The 24,899-nt window shown below is 40.6% G+C and overlaps 1 protein-coding gene across 1 annotated transcript in view; it reads left to right on the top strand.

Moving 5' to 3' along the window:
• CSMD1 (CUB and Sushi multiple domains 1) overlaps nt 1-24,899 on the top strand; it is a 2,078,553-nt gene that overhangs the window by 1,496,470 nt on the left and 557,184 nt on the right. Inside the window, exons 9-10 of the mRNA XM_040243208.1 lie at nt 5,613-5,737; nt 17,951-18,072. Of these exons, the coding sequence (XP_040099142.1) occupies nt 5,613-5,737; nt 17,951-18,072 (247 nt within the window). The remainder of the gene's footprint in view (nt 1-5,612; nt 5,738-17,950; nt 18,073-24,899) is intronic.

Genomic DNA, 24,899 nt, shown 5'->3' with positions numbered 1-24,899 from the left:
GAACTCTGTTAGGTGTGAGAGAGTTCTGTCTCAGTAAGTGAGAACAAAGGGGCAATCTAATAGTAGTATCTTAAAACATTTTAAAAGTTAACTTGTAATAAAATCAGAAGTGGCACAATTATTGTAATATAGAAACAAAAGTGTACTTGTGATTCTATTAGCACTCTAAAAATAGCTTTATGCTGATTTTTCCTGATACACAGATTCAGATACTTATAAAGCTAAGAGTTACCTGGGGTAACAATTTTGTAGAAAATCTTTTTCTTCTCTGTATTGCTACATATTTTGCTCATTTTGTAGAAACATTGTATTCTTTAAAATGCATATGGAATAATGTAGTCTAATCATATTTCTATTAATGGATACTCTTATGACTTCTAAAAAGCAACTCTGGCCATATTTTCTCCTACTTTGGAAAATAAATCCAAAATATATAATATATTTTCAGAAGTGAGATTTACCATTCAACATTAACAAGATTCACTAAGAATGCCTTAAGTTGATCAGATGTATGAGAAGCATGTATGAAAAAGATACTTTGTTGGGGTGGAGGGCATCCATTAGAACTATGAATGACAGTATTTGGAACTGAAGTAGACGGATGCTAGGGGGAAACAATAATATCATTTTCCTTCCTTTATGTTTGATGATACCCAAAATATTGTGTGAGACACTAGCACCCTAGTTTGAGAGGATCAAAAAAATACCAACACACTTTTTTTTTATATATACTGTATTGGTTTTGGCATACATTGACATGAATCCGCGACGGGTGTACATGAGCTCCCAAACATGAACCCCCGCGCCCACCTCCCACCCCACATAATCCCTCCGGATCATCCCCATGCACCAGCCCCAAGCATCTTGCATCCTGCATCGAACATAGACTGGCGATTCATTTCTTACATGATAGTATACATGTTTCAATGCCATTCTCCCAAATCATCCCACCCTCGCCCTCTCCCTCAGAGTCCAAAAGTCCGCTCTACACATCTGTGTCTCTTTTGCTCTCTTGCATACAGGGTCATCATTACCATCTTTCTAAATTCCATATATATGTGTTAGTATACTGTATTGGTGTTTTTCTTTCTGGCTTACTTCCCTCTGTATAATCGGCTCCAGTTTCATCCATCTCATTAGAACTGATTCAAATGTATTCTTATTAATAGCTGAGTAATACTCCATTGTGTGTATGTACCACAGCTTTCTTATCCATTTATCTGCCAATGGACATCTAGGTTGTTTCCATGTCCTGGCTATTATAAACAGTGCTGCGATGAATATTGGGGTACATGTGTCTCTTTCTATTCTGGTTTCCTTGGTGTGTATGCCCAGCAGTGGGATTGCTGGGTCATAAGGCAGCTCTATTTGCATTTTTTAAAGGAATCTCCACACTGTTCTCCATAGTGGCTGTACTAGTTTGAATTCCCACCAACAGTGTAAGAGGGTTCCCTTTTCTCCACACCCTCTCCAGCATTTATTGCTTGCAGACTTTTGGATCATAGCCATTCTGACTGGTGTGAAGTGGTACCTCATTGCGGTCTTGATTTGCATTTCTCTAATAATGAGTGATGTTGAGCATCTTTTCATGTGTTTGTTAGCCATTCGTATGTCTTCTTTGGAGAAATGTCTATTTAGTTTTTTGGCCCATTTTTTGATTGGGTCGTTTATTTTTTTGGAATTGAGCTGCATAAGTTGCTTGTATATATATATATTTTCTCTCTCTTTTTTTTTTTATTTTTTATTTTACTTTACAATTCTGTATTGGTTTTGCCATACATTGACATGAATCCACCACGGGTGTACATGCATTCCCAAACATGAACCCCTCTCCCACCCCTCTCCCCACAACATCTCTCTGGGTCATCCCCGTGTACCAGCCCCAAGCATGCCGTATCCTGCATCGGACATAGACTGGCAATTCGATTCTTACATGATATTATACATGTTTCAATGCCATTCTCCCAAATCATCTCACCCTCTCCCTCTCCTTCTCCCTCTGAGTCCAAAAGTCCACTATACACATCTGTGTCTTTTTTGCTGTCCTGCATACAGGGTCATCATTGCCATCTTTCTAAATTCCATATATATGTGTTAGTATACTATATTAGTGTTTTTCTTTCTGGCTTACTTCACTCTGTATAATCGGCTCCAGTTTCATCCATCTCATCAGAACTGATTCAAATGTATTATTTTTAACGGCTGAGTAATACTCCATTGTGTATATGTACCATGGCTTTCTTATCCATTCATCTGCTGATGGACATCTAGGTTGTTTCCATGTCCTGGTTATTATAAACAGTGCTGCGATGAACATTGGGGTACATGTGTCTCTTTCAATTCTGGTTTCCTCAGTGTGTATGCCCAGCAGTGGGATTGCTGGGTCATAAGGCAGCTCTATTTGCAATTTTTTAAGGAATCTCCACACTGTTCTCCATAGTGGCTGTACTAGTTTGAATTCCCACCAACAGTGTAGGAGGGTTCCCTTCTCTCCACACCCTCTCCAGCATTTATTGCTTGCAGACGTTTGGATCACAGCCATTCTGACTGGTGTGAAGTGGTACCTCATTGCGGTCTTGATTTGCATTTCTCTAATAATGAGTGATGTTGAGCATCTTTTCATGTGTTTGTTAGCCATTCGTATGTCTTCTTTGGAGAAATGTCTATTTAGTTCTTTGGCCCATTTTTTGATTGGGTCATTTATTTTTCTGGAATTGAGCTGCATAAGTTGCTTGTATATTTTTGAGATTAGTTGTTTGTCAGTTGCTTCATTTGCTATTATTTTCTCCCATTCAGAAGGCTGTCTTTTCACCTTGCTTATATTTTCCTTTGTTGTGCAGAAGCTTTTAATTTTAATTAGATCCCATTTGTTTATTTTTGCTTTTATTTCCAGTATTCTGGGAGGTGGATCATAGAGGATCCTGCTGTGATTTATGTCAGAGAGTGTTTTGCCTATGTTCTCCTCTAGGAGTTTTATAGTTTCTGGTCTTACATTTAGATCTTTAATCCATTTTGAGTTTATTTTTGTGTGCAGTGATAGAAAGTGTTCTAGTTTCATTCTTTTACAAGTGGTTGACCAGTTTTCCCAGCACCACTTGTTAAAGAGATTGTCTTTTCTCCATTGTATATTCTTGCCTCCTTTGTCAAAGATAAGGTGCCTTATGTGTATGGATTTATCTCTGGGCTTTCTAGTTTGTTCCATTGATCTATATTTCTGTCTTTATGCCAGTACCATACTGTCTTGATGACTGTGGCTTTGTAGTAGAGCCTGAAGTCAGGCAAGTTGATTCCTCCAGTTCCATTCTTCTTTCTCAAGATTGCTTTGGTGACTCAAGGTTTTTTGTATTTCCATACAAATCTTGAAATTATTTGTTCTAGTTCTGTGAAAAATACCACTGGTAACTTGATAGGGATTGCATTGAATCTGTAGATTGCTTTGGGTAGTATTCTCGTTTTCATTATATTGATTCTTCCAATCCATGAACATGGTATATTTCTCCATCTATTAGTGTCCTCTTTGATTTCTTTCATCAGTGTTTTATAGTTTTCTATATATAGGTCTTTAGTTTCTTTAGGTAGATCTATTCCTAAGTATTTTAATCTTTTCATTGCAATGGTGAATGGAATTGTTTCCTTAATTTCACAGCATCATCTTTCAGGATCTGAAACAGCTCAACTGGAATTCCATCATGTCCACTAGCTTTGTTTGTAGTGATTCTTTCTAAGGCCCACTTGACTTCACATTCCAAGATGTCTGGTTCTAGATTAGTGATCACATCATCATGACTATCTGGGTCATGAAAATCTTTTTTGTACAGTTCTTCTGTGTATTCTTGCTACCTCTTCTTAATATCTTTTGCTTCTGTTAGGTTCATACCATTTCTGTCCTTTATCGAGCCCATCTTTGCATGAAATGTTCCCTTGGTATCCCTAATTTTCTTGAAGAGATCTCTAGTCTTTCCCAATCTGTTGTTTTCCTCTATTTCTTTGCATTGATCGCTGAAGAAGGCTTTCTTTTCTCTTCTTGCTATTCTTTGGAAGTCTACATTTAGATGCCTATATCTTTCCTTTTCTCCTTTGCTTTTCACCTCTGGAATAATGTCCACTGTGATATTGCAGACCAGAATTTTTTCCATAAGCAAGAAAAGACAGTATTTGTTGATTTTTTTCATTATGTTTTACCTATTAATAACTTTACATATTACACGGACAACTATTCATATTCTCTAAAAGACTGTCTTTCATTCCCATTTTTGTCAACCTCAACCTTGGAGCCTGTCAAATGGAGGACACAGGCAGAATTTCCTCTTGTAACAACAGGCTTGTAGCATTATAAAGCAACACTGCACTGAATTCATTGCCAGACAGCAGGCTTAGAAGAAGGGATCAGGGATCTGGTGTGCTCAGACCCGAGGTATGCCTCTCGCATTTCCTCATGCACCTGCTGAGTCGTGATGCTGAGATCACATTCCGTTACCGCTCCCAGCCTTAAGTCTTCATGTTTCCTGAGGCAGCCCTGGAGCCAAAACAATTTTCCATCTGGCTCTAGGCTGGATAGGTCACTTTTTTCTAACACACAGCATCTTTTCCTGTAAGATGCATTTCTGAAACATGATGGCACCAGCCGTCTTCTAAACATAACCAACATGTTACAGTGTGATGGGGTCTGTGCATGCGTGTGTGCTCATTCGCCTCAGTTGTGTCCATCTCTGTGGGACCCCGCGGACTGTCGCCCACCAGGCTCCTCTGTCCTCACAATTCTCCAGGCAAGAATGCTCCCCCAGGGGATCTTCCCAACCCAGAGATCGAACCTGCGTCTCCTGGGGCTCCTGTGTTACAGACAGATTCTTTACCGCTGAGCCACCAGGGAAGCCCCAACAAGTTCTTTACTGAGACATTTTTTCCCTTGTTTTTCATTGGAAGCAAGTTTTATAAGGATGATAAGAACACTTAATTTGAACAGTATCTTTAAAAAAATCTTAAGTGTACATTGCTATTGACTAAGCTACAGTGATGTTTTGCAGATCTCTAGAAATTATTTACCTTACTTAACTTAAACTTTATGCCTTTGAATTAATAACTTCCCATTTTCCCTAGACCCCACTAGCCTCTGGTCACCACCCTTCCAGTTTTTTAATTTATAAATTTGACTATATTTGATACATCATATAAATGGAATGCTAGAGTCCTTGTCTTTTTGTATACTGAGACATTTCTTAACCTGGGCTTTTTCTTTTTCTTTTTTTTTTTTTTGGTAGGGTGTTTATCCACATGGAAGGACATCCAGCTTTGTTTTGATTCCAGGGTTTACTCCTTTCAGATGCATTCCTTACCTAAGCTGCAACACCTGGTCCTGCCATGTCTGTTATTGCTTAATTTTAGAGAAGATGCCTTAAGGATCATATATTTATTTAAGATGAGTTGGCAAGATGGGAATTTGAACCCAAGTCTTGTGCTGCATTAAAGGGTTTATCTGTGAATAATTACTAATGGGTCACTTAATGTTTTTATATTGTTTTGACGGCATTACGTGGTAGCAGCACTGTGATGATTTCTTTTAAAGACATCTTCCATGAGTAATCCAGGTTGTTTTTGGTTTTGTAATTGCTCAGGGTTGGTGCAAATGTACAGTTCTCCTGCGAGGACAATTACGTGCTCCAGGGATCCAAGAGCATAACGTGTCAGAGAGTCACAGAGACCCTGGCTGCATGGAGCGACCACCGGCCGATTTGCAGAGGTGAGTTGGGGTGGTCATGTTTGCCCAGATTCTCTTTCCTTATAGCTGAATACACAAGGAGGTCCAAGTGCAAAGTCCAGCGTATAGACAGCAAAACTTGGCGATGATTTATGCTTTTGTGGTGATGTCGGTTAACAAGAAATTTTTTTTTTTTGAAATTTTTTAGGAGACAAACATTTCTAAGGATATTTGTGTTTTTTAAATGTCAGAAAATACACGAGAAAACCTAATCATTCCAACACATTCTATATAACTTGGTATCCATCTATCTATACACACAGCTTGCATATGTAGAAAAATATGTTATATAACCAGATGCTTTGGAAAACAGAATGCAAGTCCCTGTAAATCTAAAAATGCTCACTTTGCAATAGCAGTGACGTTATTTTTTTGAATTTTGATAGTATCAGTGATAAAGGGAGTTTGTTAGCATGATCTGAAGCCCTCATTTTATTATTAAACTAATCTTGGACATAGAACAAAATGTTGTATTATCATCATCTTCTTCAGTGAGGTCAAATATTCGTTGCATCTATGAAATATGTGAAAAATCCTACCAGAATTAGAGAAGCCATAGTGAAACCAGCAGAAAATTGTTTTGGATATTTCACTCAGGAAAAGTTAATAAAATTAAAAGAAAAGCTAGCTGTTTTGTTTTGTTTTGTTTGCATTGTGTGCAGCAAATAATTTATGCAAGGGGGTAGTTTTAAAGGAAGAAGAAAAAAGTACTGAGCTGAATAAGGAATAAAAGGGGAAGTTTCATATATAACAATATCTTTTCCCTCCTTATAGTCTTTTTCAGATGAATGGATTTATAATTTTTTATTTAAAATGTTTTGGTTGTAAAAACATATGTATAATGCAAAATGAACCATGTCAGTTACATCCTGTGAAATGAGGTAGTTGTGAAATACATGGCTAGTTTCATCAAAGCTAAAATACTAGATTGCCTGGTTTGCTATAGAGTGCCCATACCTTTTCACATGTAGAGAACACACCTTTATAGCATCTGTGCACCCCGAGGGCAGAGTGGGTGTGTGGGCTGCCTGCAGGTGACCCTTCCCTGTGAAATGCTTCCCTTCCTGGAGGAGCACCCACTCTCATCAGGAGGAGTGTGTGGCTGTGCCCTCCCCTGTGTCACTAGACTATCTGTACACTAATATTTACTAATGCGATGCCATTAGGCTTTCAAAGGAGCTCTAGCAAAATCCGTGTTCCCACCACACAGCGGTAATGCTCATTCTCCCAGTGACAAATGAGGACCAAGCCTCAGGTATTAGCTTTCCCCCTAAGGAGGAATAATGTGCTTTCATTTTTTAATGTTTTTCTTGCATTTCTAGATCAGGAACATACAGCATTATTTTAAAAGCCCATTCCGGGGTGACCCAGAGAGATAATATGGGGAGGATGGTGGGAGGGGGGTTCAGGGTTGGAAACTCATGTACACCTGTGGTGGATTCATGTCAAAGTATGGCAAAACCCATTCAGTATTGTAAAGTAAAAAAATAAAAATATAAAATAAAAGCCCATACTAGACAAAACTAGTAAATGTACATCTGTTTCAAATTGATATTAAAAGTAACATAAAGGGAATATCGACCAGGATATTATTTGATTCTTACCTTATTTATTAATTCAGAAGTTTTCTTTGTACCCACTTTGGGCCAAATCTCATCTAGACTCAAAACACTTTCACTGCATGTTGGCCCCTAACTGTGCCCTGACTTGGTACCAAACACTCAGAGGTGCTTGTCTCAGTTGACAGCTGCTACAGCCAGGCTAAGGGAGGACAGTTCCTCCACCCTCCTGAGCTGCCAGCTGCTCACTCTCAGAGGCCCCTAGAGGAGAAGTCATCTGACTTTCTGTCCCTATAGATTCTCACTTCTACTTTATCACATTTGAGAAGAGATGTTCCTCCAGGGGGTGTTTGTCTGTTGTGTAATTCTTGGTCTGGTTCCCGTGGACAGCTTCTCCCTTTCTCCAGCATCCACTTCTCTCCTTCACACCCAGATTTACTCATCTCATCCCCTCCACCCCCGACTCCCCGTTGATGACTCAGCTGTTTTGCTTCAATTAGATGTACTTTCTTTTTCATGGACTAATCTTTTAGTTTATTTCCACTTATTACTTGTAACTCTCTGAAATAATGAGCTATAGCAGCTGGGAATAATTCTTAAGAAAGCATTTTCTTATAGGCTGTGTATTTTAAATCTATATACTGGAGCAGCCTGTGTCTGGGGAACAATAAAAAATATCTTTAAAAACACAGTTTTAAAGAAACCTGTATTTTAGAGCATTTAGAGTAGTAAGACATGAAATAAACCTTAAATCAAAAGTCCTAAAATCTCCTATATAGAAGAATTTAACATACACTGTTTAGGGTAAGGTGATAACAATTAGGTGACTTAAAAAAAAAAAATACACCTCAAGAGAAACTTAAAACAAATGGAGGTGAATTTTTCTTTCATATAGAATTAAGATATAGACAGTATAGGACAAGGATGGGCAGGTCTGTTTCAGAGATGGAAATTTCTCAAGTCTCACTCTATCCTCCCTATGGTAAGACCTCCATCCTCATGGTCCAAGTTGGCATCCCAACTCCAGGCGACAGGATGGAGGAGTTTAGGAGAGAGTCTGCAAAAACCATTACATGCATTCCTTCTCAGTCCACCTGGCCAAAATCCAGCCAGATATTCTCACCTTGTTGTGAGACTTAGAAATATATATATATTTATTTTGGGTGGTTACATATATAGCAAACAATTATACTTCTATGAGAGAAAAGGAGCATAGCTATTAAGGGAATCTTTGACAAGCTTCCCTGGTGGCTCAGAGGTTAAAGCGTCTGCCTGCAATGTGGGAGACCTGGGTTTGATCCCTGGGTCGGGAACATCCCCTGGAGAAGGAAATGGCAACCCACTCCAGTATTCTTGCCTGGAGAATCCCATGGGCGGAGGAGCCTGGTGGGCTACAGTCCACGGGGTCGCAAAGAGTCGGACACGACTGAGCGACTTCACTTTCACTTCACACTTTCACTTTGCCATCGGGGTGTATTTCTATAAGAAGGAGAGATGGAGTCAATCACTCAAAATATGACATTTTTTTTTCTACCCTGTATCATCTGCAGCTTTTCATGAGTGGAGTGTGTAGATAAATTAAGGAATCGATCATCCCTCTCTCGTGTCCCTTGGCATTTTTGCATCAGTGTAGGATTATATTTGTAACCAATATGGATGAGAAGAGGCGGAGCTGTGTGCCTGAGCATATCCTACTTTCTGGACTAGAAAGGGCTCATCTGGTAGTCTTGTGGTTAAGCAGGGAACATGTCCTCCTCACTCAGCTCCCTTTCCCTGCCCTGTCCTCACCTCCTGGCCACACAGCCTTCTCCAAAGAGGTCAGCTTCCTTCTGCAAAGCCAGCAGGAACATCCCTCCCTCCAGTCTGGGTGATAGTCTTCTATTTATCAAGTAGTTGCCATGTACCATGACGTAATTGGGTACACATACAGATGGATGGCCAAGTGCTTCAGTGCATCTTAGGCTGACCCTATAGAGGACCACTTCATGGAGCCTCTAGAGCAGGGCTCTCAGCCAGAAATAAAATGTAAGCCACTGATCTAATTTTAGGGAGCTCAAATCTGGTGAAGTGTGACAACCTAGAGGGGTGGGACGGAGGTTCAAGAGGGAGAGAAAATACATATACCTATGGCTGATTCCTGTCAATGTATGACAGAAACCAATGCAATATTGTAAAGCAATTATCCTCCAATTAAAAATAAATAAGCTGTTTTAAAAAACTATCTAGTAGCCAGATTGGAAAAGAAGCAGGAGCAGTTAATTTTAAGAATATTATTTAACCTTAAACATTTCTATTATTTTAATGTATAGTTGAAAAGACTCTAAGGAGATACCTTTTCTCCCTGCTTTGTTTTATTCATGCTCTGTCTTGGAAATTCAGTGTGCATTTTACGCCCCCGGCTCAGACCAGTATCATTTCCAGCGCTCAGTCGTCAGATGTGCTGGTGGCTGCCATGGACAGTGCACGCTCACTGCTGCTCTCAGCCCAGTCGAGCTCCCTCTGCTCTCAACACCCTTGTGGGTGTGAAGGGCAGAACAGGTCTCTCTGAGTCACAAGCAGTTTCCTGGCTGGTGCCCCTCATTTCTCCTATTAAAACCCATCCATTTTCCAGGTTGGCAATGTTTAGGAACCCTGTGTCTGTCATCATCCCCTCCTTTAAACAGTGTCTCTACTGGCTTTTAATGACTGATTCCCCAACTAAAGAAGAGCTGAGAAACCTTTATTGAAGTGGAGATTTTATGACTATTCTCTAAAGATGGCTTTAGCTGTCTAAAATGTAGGGGAAAATGGGTAACATGAAGCGTAATGCTATTTCATGCTACACGAAACAGAATACAGGAGTATTTACTTAGCTATCCGTAGGTTCCAAACACCAAGGGCAATTTTTCAAGTTCATCTTCCCCTCTGTGCTACTGCCGTAATACTTTGTCAGTCAGAGGTGAGCAGTACAGTTTGGGTACTCCTGACGCACTCTGAGCTTTTAAAGCAGCCCTCATATTGATCATCTCAGCCACATGTTCTAAATTCAACCATCTATCAAATGCAATAAAATGCCCCTGGTCTGAGCACTGCACACATTATGAGATTTCAGATCAGTCAATTAAGGAAGGGCTGATTCTCAAGGTTCCGATCTTCATGAAGGGTCTCTAACTCTTAAGTAATTATCATGCCTTCTCCATGGGAGGATTATCGGATAGAAGCGTTTGATAAATTGCAGTGAGTCAGGAGGGCTCTTTCACATCTGGACACTGGGTCCTAAGCCAATGCTTACATTAGCTAATTAACCCTGAGGATGAGGGATGTTACCTTTCCTTCCTGTTAGCACACAGATGAATGGTTGCCATAGCTCAGTAATTATACAAGTGATTTTGTTTGAAATTATACTTACTTCATTTAGGGATATGAAAACAACCATTATGATTTTTCACAGGGTAAAATATTATGAGCTGTTTGAAACTGTATAAGTATCTTTAACCAGTGATATTTTTTAAAAATAAGCAAACAAAATAGAGAAGAAGAGGATGTACTTGTATTTTTTTGAGTAAAATGTTTCAGCTGGCATTTATTCCATCAGTGTTTGAGTGGGGTATATAGAGAGAATTTCTTTTAATGCTAATACACATTAATCTGTGGAATTAATATTTTTAGTTGCTCTCTGAGTTGACAATGCAGATAAGAAAGTAAAGTGGTTTTTGCAGTTGTAACTGTGGTTGCATGGATGCCAGTTACAGCCTCAGAGGGTCACAGAATAAAGCTATTATCTCAGGACTCCAAGTCAGGTTAGCCCAGCAGTATCCTTAACTTATTAACTTGGCACTTACTGAGAACTTTACAGTGTAATCTTCCCTACTTATATTTTCTCTCCATACAGAAATGACCTTTTAAATAGTATTGAAAAGACCATTTATACCTGAAAGATGACTTCATTCTACCAGACTAAGAGTCCAGAGCCAATTTGAAGACTATTTTAATACTGATTATTATGTCAGGTAGCTATGAGCCCATAGATTTAAAGAAACATACACTTTAAAGGAAAAGACAACAACTTCTTTGTCATAGATATAAAAAAAAAAATCTATGCACTCCGAACTTTTAAACCAGACCTTATATTGATTACCTCAGCCACATGTTCTAAATTCAACCATCTATCAAATGCAATAAATGTCTATGATCTGAGCACTGCACATATTATGAGATTTCAGATCAGTCAGTTAAGGAAGGAGTTGACCTTGGTTGAGAGCTCTTAGGATTTACTCTAAGAATTTTCATATATAACAAACATTGGTATATTTAGTACATTTATCACGTTGTCCGTTACATCCCTAGCACTGATTTGTCTCATAACTAGAGCTTTGTACCATCTGACCACCTTCTTCCAATCCTCCCCTCCACTGTTCTGCACCTTAGTAACCACAAATCTCCTCTATATTTTATAAGTTTGTTTGTGAAGTGTAATGGCCTAGAACATCATGTTAATTCCTGTTACATAGTGATTCCATATTTCTATAAAGTACAAAATTATCATGACAATAAGCCTAGTTATCATATATCACCATAAAAAGTTATTAAATTATTATTGGCTATATTCCCTAAGCTATGACTCATTTATTTGATGACTGGAATTTTGTCCCTCTTAATTTCTCACACTTTTAACTTTTACTTTAATTCCAGTGAATTTGGATAAATTTCTGTTTTCACTTCTAGACTTCTAAGGATATGTACTTTTTACTTCAGTGTCACGGGAGTAAAACATGTTTTTCTCTATTTCTTGTTAAGTTACTGAAGATAACAAAGTCATGTATTTTTATGCCACTGCCTTCAAATTTACCTGACATAAAATGACTTGGAAACCAGTGTTAATTGGGTGCTAATAACGCTCCTGGAACATTCCTGGGGCGTTTCTGACAGCCTGCCTGCGTTTGTTGTCTTCCTTCTGCCTGGAACGCTTCTCCCCCGGACCTCCAGGTGGCTGTCCATCCCGCACCCACCATCAGATGTCATCTCATCCAAACCCTTCCGTGCCCACCCTCTTCCAGATGCTCTGTGAACCCTGACTCTGCTTTCCTGCAGAAGCTGAGTGTCCTCCTGACATTAGACATTAGTGTGGTTAATCCCCTGATGAAGGCATGGAGCTTAATTTTTTCCCGTTGCTGTATCCTCTGTGCTGGAAACAGCCCCCAACTCTCAGTAAGCATTCACTGTGCATTTTCTTTTTATTATCTGTGCTGTGGTGCTCTGCTTACATTCTTTCCTCCCATCCTTACAGAAATCATGGATGAAGTTATGATTATTATAGTAAGTGGATAACCCGAGAGGCTTAAAATGAAATAACTTAACACATCTGATAGCTTCATAAACCAGATCTGGAACTCAAGAGTGATTCAGAAAAGCAAGCTCTTAACCTCTGACATACTTTCTCCATTTTGGCTAAGTCTGGATATGGACATAAAATTGGTGGTTTTCTTTTAAATTCTACAAGAATCACACTATCCGATATAATTCTTAAGTTGCTTTTAAAAAGCTTCCGAGTCCAGATATCCTATTAATTTAAGTTTAATCAATTAGAATATTCTCTTCAATTTAATTTCATTAAGTAGTTACTATAGAATGGCAAAGATTCCCGGAACTGATTGAACATAAATAGATAAATTACTACTTCAAGTTGTATAAGATAAATCATGTGAAACAAATACATGTTATACTTAATAAATACTCAATGATTAATGGATAAATAGCACATATTGGCATTCAAAACTGGTTAGTTTTCTTCTCCCTTTCCACTTTCCTTCTTTATATATTTCCAGTGATCATTTTATAAATTCTAGTTTAATTTTAAAAACACATAAGATATAAGTAAAATTTGAGGTTACAAATTTAGAACACTGTCACATAAGTACTATTAACTGTACATTAATTAGATCATGGTTATTATCAAAGAACATCTATTAAGCATTTTTAAGATTTCTGTGCAAATTACTTTACGTTAGGTGTTATATTTCCAAAAAGATTCTGACACGGGGGAATGCCTTGGCAGGAGCAGGAAGTGGTGAGTGTGTACTCAACTCTAAAATGTGTAAATGTGTGTATACATTCCCATTATGGGAATGTATTTATATCTTGCTGTAAAGACTTGCTTGACACTGGCATGTTGTAATTACCTAATTATTTGCTTAATTAAATACTTTGTTGACTAATTGAATATGTGTTTAGCACAGAAGCAACTGTTTGGGAAGTAGGTCCTGGTCTCCAAGGACACAGTGAGATTGCTCATCACAATCAGAGCAGGTTGCTAAGCCTTCTGGTGTCTGAGCAGCTGCACAGCCCTTCTGGGGAGGAGTGAGGAGCCAGCAGAGTCCAGGATTGGAGAGAGACGGGCAAGGGTGGAAAGCTTCAGAGTCAAATCATACAGTCTTCTGATCATCAGTCCAGTTTGTACTCAGTTGTAGCAACAAACTGCAACTTAGATGTGGTTAGCAGATAAACTGAGCTCACCTGCCCACCTTCTGCAGAAGGGTCTGCACACCCTCACCATCCTAACTGAGCATGACCCTCAGGCTGGTGGCAGAAACTCCCTCCACAATCATTCCCAGAACTTACAAATTTAGAACACTGTCGCATAAGTAACATTAAATGTACATTAATTAGATCATGGTTATTATCAAAGAACATTTATTAAGCATTTTTAAGATTTGCTTAAAAATCTGGCTTGCTGATGTTCACTCACGGGATACACTACAACGCAGATTTAGTCCCGGTTTACCTCTCATCTCTATGGCTGTTCTGTGTTCTTCTCTGGCTCTTCTTATCCTTCTGAAAGCCTGGGTGTTTGACAAACCTGGCAGAGAGGAAGACAATTAGCCTTACAGCGCTGGAAGCTGATGGAAGAAAAGGAGAGTGACGGGCAGGAGTGGCGTTCGCTCTGCTGCCCCCTATCAGTAGCCTAGGGAGATCGCAGCTTAGTCTGAGCCTTTCTGCCACAGAACCAGAGCATAGACAGAAAACCCAGACAGGGTGTCTGCAGGAGATGTAGAAGAGAATGTCGTCTGCGCTTCAACCTCTTGCAGACTTGGAGAATGGCACATAGAGATCATGGTAACTCAAGACACGTTACTATTATCTGGTAGAGATTCTACACATGGGATGTTGAACTTTGGGTTGTCACCAGTAGCAAATCTGGTGGTTGTGACTAGTAGCAAAGCCTTGATACAAGAAAATAGAACCTAATGAATTGTAATTGGTGTGATGACGATAGGATAATCACACGATGAAGAGGCAGACAATTAAAATGTGGACAACTTAAAAAATCAAGACTGAGGTACCAGCTGAAAGTGTCAACAGTTCCCCAAGAGGATTAGAACTAACTACTTAGACTATCAGTCTACTCCAAAACTGCAGCAACAAGTATCTATGGGGGTACTATTAAATACCAGGAATTGTTCTAATTGTTGAGATTACACATAGCAAGCAAAACAAAACAAAACAAAATCCCTGCCATGAATATTCTCACATATTTCATTTCAGCTGATTATTTTGATGTCTTAATTAAAAGAATGAGTAGAAAAAAATTCAAAAGTTAATTTATTAGGGAAATGTACTGCAAAAAATATGGACAGTTCTAAGAAAAAGAAAAAAAAAATGTATACTAATTTGACAACTTTTGGTGAGAAATACCTCTGAAGGGACTGGATTCAGAACTCGCTTTGTATGAAACACAATACCATTTATGCAGCAAAGTTTAGAAAATGTACTAGTTTCCTATGAATATTTTACTAATAGTTATCTCTCTAAAAATATAATCACTAATAATCCTATCTCCCCAAGCAGTGGGTAAGATGAATTTCATAAGTCAAGTTAGAGGTCAGGCTTCAAAGCAGACAACTGGGACCCGTGGCCATCAACGGGCTGTCAGATTTGGCAAACTTTCCAGCAGAGTGGCAGCTGGGGCTAATGACTGGAGGAATACAAATTGTCAGCGGGAATGTAGCACATTAGTTCCCCACAGTACACATTCTTCAGATGAGTTTGTCTTTAAGTTTGGAATGCTAGACTAGCACTTGGATAATATTAGTTCAAAATTAGTCAACAGATATTCCTTTACTTGCACTACATTGTGTTTGTCAGCTCTTCCGTATGAAATTTCACAAAGTAGAAAGGTGTGTTGACTCAAATTTTATTGTAAACTATTTTTCTAAGGTTTTTGTAATTAATACCAGTAATATTATTGTTGCTGTTTAGTCGCTCAGTTGTGTCTGAATCTTTTGTTACCCCATCATGGACTGTGGCCCACCAGGCTCCTCTGCCCATGAGATTTCCCAGGCAAGAACACTGGAGTGGGTTGCCACTTCCTTCTCCAACTGCTAATATTAGAATACTTTAAGAAAGTTGTGGATCCGAAGTTCACGAGCCTCTTAAGAACACACTCCTGGAAGTAGACCCCTCGGAGGGTGAAGCTGCACAGTGAAGGTATATGTGCTTCTGGGCACTGCTTTACTAGAAGACTTTGGGTCCAGGACATACCCACTGGGCTCTGGAAACCAAAGCACCTTCTATCCGTATTGATGAAATGCATGCATGCAATCTCAGTTGCTTCAGTTGCATCGGACTCTGTGCGACCCCAAGGACAGCAGGCCACCAGGCTCCCCCGTCCATGGGATTATCCAGGATTTGGTTGCCATTTCCTTCTCCAGGATTGATGAAAAGGTGGCATTCATTTGAATGCAAGTGCTAATATTTTGAAAGATAGCTTTCATGTTTTTGTTAATTAGTGTCTAGTAGGTTAATTCTTAGCTAGTATCAAGTAACAAAAAGTTGTCTAAGGTCATTTTCTCACATTTTTTTTGTGTCCACAACTATCGACATTAGATATGGTGCTGAGGATGGACAGTGAAGGACGGATGCTTTCCCAAGATCAAGGGGTTCACAGTCTTTTAAGAAAGAGATTTGTAGGTTAATAATGACAAAAAAGGAGTATTATTAGAAATAGGCATAATCAACATTATTGCTATATGGATATAAATGGAAAAGGGAATAGTTAGGCGCTGCCTGATTAAACGGTTTCTTCAGCCTCCTCCTCTGCGAGATGTCCCCTGGGAGTCAGAGGCCAGTTCTGTCTCGTGCTGCAGCTTAGCCTCCTAGAACAGCGCCTGACCGGTACCAAAGCTCAGCTGGCAAGGAGGAGGGACGGAAGCACAGGCGATGACGAAAGCCTGGTCTTCAGTGGACAGCAGTTTAGTCAGTTTATGTTATATGACATCTTAGGGAAACAAACCCGAACTTCTCTTACACTAGTGCTTATTTATGAAGTTTTGTTTCCTCCACTCTTTTCTCAAATGCAGTTCAAATTATTAATGTTAAGAATGGAGTTTAGGATGACATTTGATTTCCAAAACTTGAGTATTCATTTAAAAAAAATCTCCTTTTCTAAAGAGAAGATCAATTGAAATATTTTTTATTCAAAACTTAGTCACTTTTATTAGGTCATGCTATTTATGTGCCCTTTCAATTTTAAGGTATTTTCTTTTTCCTTTTGGAGTCATCATTTCTATTTTCTTTCTTCATACTTCTTTCTTCATACCCAGTGAACTGTATTTTAAGTTGTAATTTGCATTGTGATATAATTTGTTATAGAATAAAATCTAAAACGTGAGAGGAACTTTAAATATCATCTCTTGCATCATTCTCATTTAAAATAGAAAGAATGAGGGACTTCTCTGGTGGTCCAGTGGTTGAGAATCTGCCTGCCAATACAGGGGTCTAGGCATTTGATCCCTGGTTCGGGACGATTCCACATGCCTTTGGGCAATGAAGCCTGAGCGCCACCACTCCTGAGCCCATGCTCTGGAGCCGGAAGCCTCGACAAGGGAAGCCCACACGCGGCAGCTAGAGAGTAGCTCCCGCTCTCCCCGGCTAGAGAGAGTCCACTAGCAGCAACAAAGACCCAGTGCAGCCAAAAATAAGTAAATAAATTTAAAAATAGAAAGGTTGAGGTTGTGGGGGCTAGGATTACTTATGCAAGGACATATCCTGTAGGGCATAGTTGAGACTCTAATTCTGGTCTCCTGAATTCGTATTACATTGTGTGCACCCAAACGCCTTATCAGACCCTCTCTGCAAGAGTCAGATTGGGGCCTGAAATGGGTTAATTTGGTTTGACATTGTCAAGGCGCTGTTGTTGAGATTCCCTGGTGACTCAGATGGTAAAGAGTCTGCCTGCAATGCAGGAGACCTGGGTTCAATCCCTGGGTCGGGAAGATCCCCTAGAGAAGGAAACAGCAACCCACTCCAGTAGTCTTGCCTGGAAAAATCCCATGGACAGAGGAGGCTGGTGGGCTACAGTCTATGGAGTCACAAAGAGTCGGACACGACTGAGTGACTTCACTTCACTTCAAGGTGCTGTTGTCAGCTCATTCTGTGAAGGGTAATGCTTTGGGAAATGTAATAAAGAGTTCCAGGGAAGCATTGCAAGTACCAAGCAAAGGTTCTGAAGGCTGAGTAAAATCTACTTGCCAATGTGATTTCACAAGGAGGTCTTTATCACAGTCGCACAAGAGCTAACTTGACGTTCCATGTGCATTTTGTGTCTTCATCACACAGATGAAATCCTGTGGAAAATAACGTCATCTCTGTGTATTTCTAGCAAGAACGTGTGGATCGAATCTGCGTGGGCCCAGTGGCGTCATTACCTCCCCTAATTACCCAGTTCAGTATGAAGACAATGCTCACTGTGTATGGGTCATCACTACGACGGATCCTGACAAGGTAAGACTCCCAGCTCCCCTCTGTACATCTGATGAACTCAACTCTCTACTTTGGCACCTGTTTAGCATGAACAACCTGGTGAGTGCCATGCACCCTTACATCTTGTTTGAACTGAAGATCTGCTGCTTCGTGGTGTGTCAGTCTATCTGCCTTTATTGGAAAGCCTGCCTAGGATTCAGTTATAAAGTATTCTCAGTGTGTTTGCCTCCTACTGCTTCTGAAGGTTACATCTATGTCATGGTTTTATTTCCAGTTTGATTGTCATATAACAATTGACATAGGACATTGTTTTAGTGTAAGGTGTGCAACATAATGATTTGATATGTATTTCATATTGAAAACAGGTTACTGTGATGTTTAGTTAACACGTATCACCTTGTTCCTTCTTGTGATGAGAACTTTTCATTGCAGCAGCAGTCAGTGATCAGTTGATGGCCTCTGGGTGGAATGTGGGGAGTGAAAGAGGAAGGTCCGTGGGCAGGTGGTTTTGATTCTCTTAACACTGTGTATACACGGCTTCCCCTTGTGGCACCTGCTGCAAGGGGAGAGGAGGAGGAGTCCAGAATGGCTTTGGGGTGGGTGGTGAAACCCTGACCAGAATGGGCACAAGGTCCAGCCTCCCGGGGAAGTCCCAGTGAACATCCGCTGTCCTGGCATAATTACTGATGATAACACCCTTCTTCATTCTCCTAATCATCCCAGGCTGGAACAATTAGATTCTAAGTTCCCTCTACCTGGAAACAGGGAAAGGACCTCACAAATCAGCCCTTTATGGGAAGGGAGAATGGGTTTGGCTCTGGGTGCAGTGAGAGTGAGGGGCTTGCTGGATTTCCAAATGCGTGTCCCTCAGAGAGGTCAGCTCAGGATTCCCAGGTGTGTCCTTAGCTGCTGAAACCTGGGATGAGTGTGACATCATGCAGAGAGGCCAGAGAGAGCCGAAGAGAGTCCTGCTGGCGGCATCACGTTTCTCTCAGGGCCATTGGAGGGTGCACTGGGCTCCACCATGAGTGACGGGGATCTTGCAAGCGGAAGTATCCACGTCAAGGTTTGAAATATTAAACTCTTATATGGATGATGCCCTGGCGTTTCAGCACAAAAGCAGAAGCTCCAGATGAAATCTTCAGGGAATTTGGTTAACTCCCTCCCAATAGTTTAAAATTCATTTACATCCAGATTGCAAATAGATAATCATAAATATTTTTTCTATATGAAAGATACCCCTATATATCTGTGTTTCTATTTCTTTTCTGTTGTCAACTGAAAAAAAGGCACAACCGGAAAGCTGAGGATTAGCGTCGTTTGGAGGGCAATACAGAGGACGTAGAGGCTTCCCTGGTGGCTCAGTGGTAAGGAAACCACCTAGAATGCCAGATACAGGATATGTGGATTCGATCCCTGAGTCAGGAAGATGCCCTGGAGAAGGGCATGGCAGCCCACTCCAGTATTCTTGCCTGGAAAATCCCAGGGACAGAGGAGCCTGGGGGTCAGGCTTCTCTGACTGAGGAGACACGACTGAGTGACGAAGCACGCGTGCACGCAGAGGATGTACGCCCGTGAGATGGGCTCTCAGATGACTGCAGGGGGCTGTTCAGGGAGGAACCAGGATACAGAGCAGTTTGGGGGGGAAAATAGGTAGTCAAACATCAAAAGATTACTGTTACTAGAAGAAAAGCAGACATTTGAATCTAGTGAATTTTAGCTCTTTTCTATGCTTGGGAAAAAGCGGAGCCTGGACTCAGTGGGATCCTTGCTTGGATGTGCATCTCAAGCTTCCAGGGCCAGTGACCTGTTTTCCTCCACCTTGAGTGCCCCCAAAGGGCAGAGACTGGGGGCTTGATGGACACAATGTCCTTCACTTACTGACATGGCAGGCAACATTCTCTGTCCACACTGTATGTACTAGAATGACCGAAATCTCTATGCAGACAAAAGAAGCTGAGAGTTACTCTTGTCTAAACCCTTAATTTGACCCAAGGAAGCTGAGACCCAGGAAGGTAAGCTTTCAGAGCTGTTCACTCCAATTGCAGGATAGAAACATGCGTGTTCTTTGCAGAGCTCTGATAGCCTCTTTGTCAGCTTTCTTCCTCCTGGAAGAAGAGTCATTTCTTTTGCAGCTATCTGTCCCATTATCACTTTGATGAGAACCACAAGGAAACGAAGCGGTAGGATATTCACTGTGGTGATAGGGTGCTCTTGGCTGTAGATAATTAAGAGCTGACTAAAAGCCTAACGTTTTTAGGGAAATGTTGTTTCATGCAATGAACGGGCAGAGCCAGGGAGATTCCAGGTTTAATTAAGAAGCTGAGGGCTCTGGTGTGTGCCTTCCTGCTCTGCTTTGCTCTCTGAGCAGTGATCACATACCCCTCAGGTCACAAGATGCTACCATACCATCATGTTCAATGCTCAAGGAAGAAACGCTGTATGTCTTCCTGAGACATGGCAGGAAATGTCTAGAAACTCCTAGATGCTCCCCTTAGGACCACCTGGGCTAGATGTCCATGCTCAAGATACTGAGCAGCTGGAGGAAAGAACCATCTGGAAGTCAGAGAAGGGCTGGTGGTTGTTGGTGACGAGTCATGTCTACCACACACAGACAAGCAAAAGGTCAAGGGAAGAGTTTTCAGTTATCACCAGATTCCTCTTTTGCTTTTGAAATGTTTCACATCCTATTATCTTCCTGTTCCACTGGACACCAGGGGGCTAATGTTAGTTAAAACTCAGGAAATTTGTTCCTTGGTATTTTGAAGTTCATTTTAAAACCTGGCCAAGCTGCAAAATGACAAATGAAACAATGAATTTATGCAGTTTGGGTTTATGGATTTCTCTCATTATACAAGTTCACTTTTCTCTCTCATGTTTGTGCACACTTACATAGGTTTTTGTAAAGACTTCGTATATATTTTGTTGACTCTGAACACATAACAATTAACACGTTAAATTTCAGTAATTTTGTGTTACACTGCTCCAGAAATTTCTTTGCCTTCCTTCGTTTATTTTGGTGAGATGCTCAGAGAACAAGCAAAGCTTCCGCGTGGATAGGCTCACATGGATCCTCGAACAAGAGCACCACTTAGACACCTGAAGGCATCTCAATTAAGCAGAATTACCATCCAAATTAAGCAGCAGACATTGCCATTAAGCATAATTAGGCCTAATTTGATTCCTTGGGAGACATTCCAAATAAGGGGGTTTCCCGATTAAGTTTGTGGTGATGAAGGTATATTACATTTTGAGCATAGGAGTAAAGAACGGTTACATCAAGATTTCCAGACAACAGCTCTTGCTAGAATACTAACAGCATTCTAGACAAGAAGGGTTGGCACACCTTAGTTTGTTGTTTGACATGCTTTGCAAATTTTAAGAAATAGGGTAGAATGAAAATCTAAAATCGATTTCCAAATTGATTAATTACTGAGAGATGAGTTAATAAACTCCTCTTATGTTGAAAGATCAGCCCTCTCATGATGACTTACACTCTTTCCTGGTCTTAGACCTGCTCTGACAATTAGATAACCATGTTCCATGTGCCAGTTTATACCAAGTGTTAACATAAAATGGCTCATACAGAGTAGTCATTGTGGGAAGTTCCTTGTGTCTCTTAGTAAAGTATGTTGTAAATATAAGATTGTGGAATGCCAAGTTAAATCCACTCACTTACGTATGTTTGTTTATATATATAATTATCATAATATATATTAGGTTAAGATAAATATTATATATTATGCATATTTGGAGAATTATATGTGTTAATATGTGTATTATATTAATATGCATATATTAGGAAAACATGCTATGTAGGCAGAAAGCTTAAAAGAAATAGTTCCTCAAGAAGATTCACTTTAATAGAGAAGTGAGTTTCTAAACACTCAATTGTATTGTTCTTGCTGAACTAGCCCAGTAGAAATTCAGTAAAAATTAACACAGTAATATGATATTTATTAATATATTTCATTATAGATACATTCAACTCTCCATATTTTCCAAGATAAAACTTTTTAAGGATGCCTGTGATCAAATTCTTAAGAAAGGAATCTGGTTAGTGAACCACAGATTATGGGAACTTTTAGCAAACACTCTCAAACATGCATCACTGGAGTTTTCATTGAAAGGATTAAACATGGAAGACAGCTTTCCTTAGAATCCTTTGATATATGGATATTGTGTGTGTGTTTTTCTCTAATACATTTGGCTGGCAAAATTTCAGTACTTAATTTTAATTTGAGCTCTTCAGAGAGTAGTGTTTTTGTGGGTGTTAAACTCAGGATTGAAGTGATTTAAGGCTTTTGAACTTTGTCTTATGTGGTTTGTCCATTGAACTCTGTGTTATGTGGCTCATCCAGGCGGCTATAAGAGAATATCGCAGACTAGGTGTCTGATATGTAAAACAGATGTTTAATGCCTAACAACTTTGAACCCCAGTGCATCCTTACGGTGTTAACAGCTCCTGCTTCTGAAGGTTGTTGTGAAGAGTATAAAGTCAGTATAAAGCACCTGAACCTATTTCTCCAGACACTACACAAGTGCCTCCTTCCTCACCTCCTCTCAGTTCTGCCTCCGTCACCTGCCCTTCCTCCTTTCATTATTGCTACTGACCACATTCAATGAGATATAAGTGGAACCTGCATGGCAGCTGTTGGTGCCAGGTGTAAGTGCAGGGCACGAGGGCAGGACATCATACTGCCCACAGTCACATGTGCAGATCTGAAGGCCGCAAGATTGGAAGTGGGAGATCTCAGGTCTTCATTTTAATTATGAGGCAGGAGGGACCGACATGGGGCTTCCCAGGGCTGCTTGTGAAGAAGCTGGCTGCCAGGGCAGGAGAGGCAAGAACCATGGACCTGATCCCTGGTTTGGGAAGATCCCCTGGAGGGGAAAAGAGCAACCCACTCCAGTATTCTTGCCTGGAAAATTCCATGGAGCCTGGAGGAGCCTGGAGGGCTCTAGTCCATTGGGTTGCAAAGAGCGTAGGATGAGCGACTGAGCGTAGGGACCTAAATCAGAACAATGAACAACATCAGATTTGGAGAGAAGAAAATGGATTCGAGATATATTTAAGGGATGGCAGATGACACCACCCTTATGGCAGAAAGTGAAGGGGAATTAAAAAGCCTCTTGATGAAAGTGAAAGAGGAGAGTGAAAAAGTTGGCTTAAAGCTCAACATTCAGAAAACCAAGACCATGGCATCTGGTCCCATCACTTCATGGGAAATAGATGGGGAAACAGTAGAAACAGTATCAGATTTTGGGTTTTTTTGGGGGGGCTCCAGAATCACTGCAGATGGTGATTGCAGCCATGAAATTAAAAGACGCTTACTCCTTGGAAGGAAAGTTATGACCAACCTAGATAACATATTAAAAAGCAGAGATATTACTTTGCCAACAAAGGTCCATTTAGTCAAGGCTATGGTTTTTCCAGTGGTCATGTATAGATGTGAGAGTTGGACTGTGAAGAGAGCTGAGTGCCAAAGAATTGATGCTTTTGAACTGTGGTGTTGGAGAAGACTCTTGAGAGTCCCTGTGACTGCAAGGAGATCCAACCAGTCCATTCTAAAGGAGATCAGTCCTGGGTGTTCATTGGAAGGACTGATGCTGAGGCTGAAATTCCAATACTTTGGCCATCTCATGTGAAGAGCTGACTCATTGGAAAAGACCCTGATGCTGGAAGGGATTGGGGGCAGGAAGAAAAGGGGGTGACAGAGGATGTCCATCACCGACTCGATGAATGAACCCTGGGAGTTGGTGATGGACAGAGAGGCCTGGCGTGCTGAGATTCATGGGGTCACAAAGAGTCGGACATGACTGAGCAACTGAACTGAACTAGTCACAGCAATTTATACACCAATGAGTAACTTAATGAGTAACTCAACAGCTTAAGACAAATAAAATTTGCTTTGTGTTCACTGCTTGTAAGAAAATACAACTGTTCATCAGCGCCCTTTGGGAGGAAGGAGCGTTGACTTCTTTTATTATTATTCAGTGGATTTTGTACATAAGTTGAAGTAACAAATCCATACAGACACAGAAAAGGCATTCGTCTGCATTCACAACATTTTAAGAGGTTTTGAAGTGGAATTTGAATAGATACAGTTCAATGGGCTTTCTTTCCCCACTGAGGGAGCCACAGATCAGTGGAGAGCCAGAGACCAGAACCAGGGTCGAATGTCCCACCGCATCGCACCCTGTGTTTCCCTCACAGATGCCGCTGTGGGGTCTATTTAACCGCCCCCTCACTTTTCTCAAAGGTCACTGACCTCTGCGGGGAAAGCCGTTCCCTGCCAGGTTCCCTTCACTGCACATTCGGCGAGGCTCCCTTGGATTCTTCTAGGTCATCATCACTCGTCTTCTGTTAGGATCCATTACCCGCTCCTTGTCGACTCTCCAGTAAATCCCCTCGGAACCAGCGCTTTTGCCGTCAGCGTCCTCCCGATCATCACTGTTTAGTATTTGCAACTCCGTTCGTGAACTGAGTTGGGTTCCAGTGACTGCTTCCTTCTCAGGCCTCTGGGCTTGCCCTTCTCAGCATCCTGGCTTTTCTGTCACAGGCTCACCTGCGCTGTCTTCATTTTGCTCAGCTCTGACTCGATTTCTTATTTCAGGTTTACTTATTTTCATATCTCTTCTTGGCACTCAAAAGAAAATATAAGACAAGGTGTGTGCTTTTGATTTGGTTGCATTTTTAAGCCAAACCTGAATCACACACACACACACACACACACACACGTGTGTGTATAATACATTCACACATGATGGAGACAGCATTAGTAGTGTGCAGACTATAGTTAAGAGGTGAAGAATGCCTGTGGAGATGTAGACAAAGGCTTTGTGTG

The sequence above is a fragment of the Oryx dammah genome, unplaced genomic scaffold, assembly GCF_014754425.2.
Source record: "Oryx dammah isolate SB20612 unplaced genomic scaffold, SCBI_Odam_1.1 HiC_scaffold_7, whole genome shotgun sequence".
In the NCBI taxonomy this organism is placed as follows: domain Eukaryota; kingdom Metazoa; phylum Chordata; class Mammalia; order Artiodactyla; family Bovidae; genus Oryx; species Oryx dammah.
Note: the sequence above shows the minus strand (reverse complement) of the source record. Positions and strands in the feature narration are given on the sequence as shown.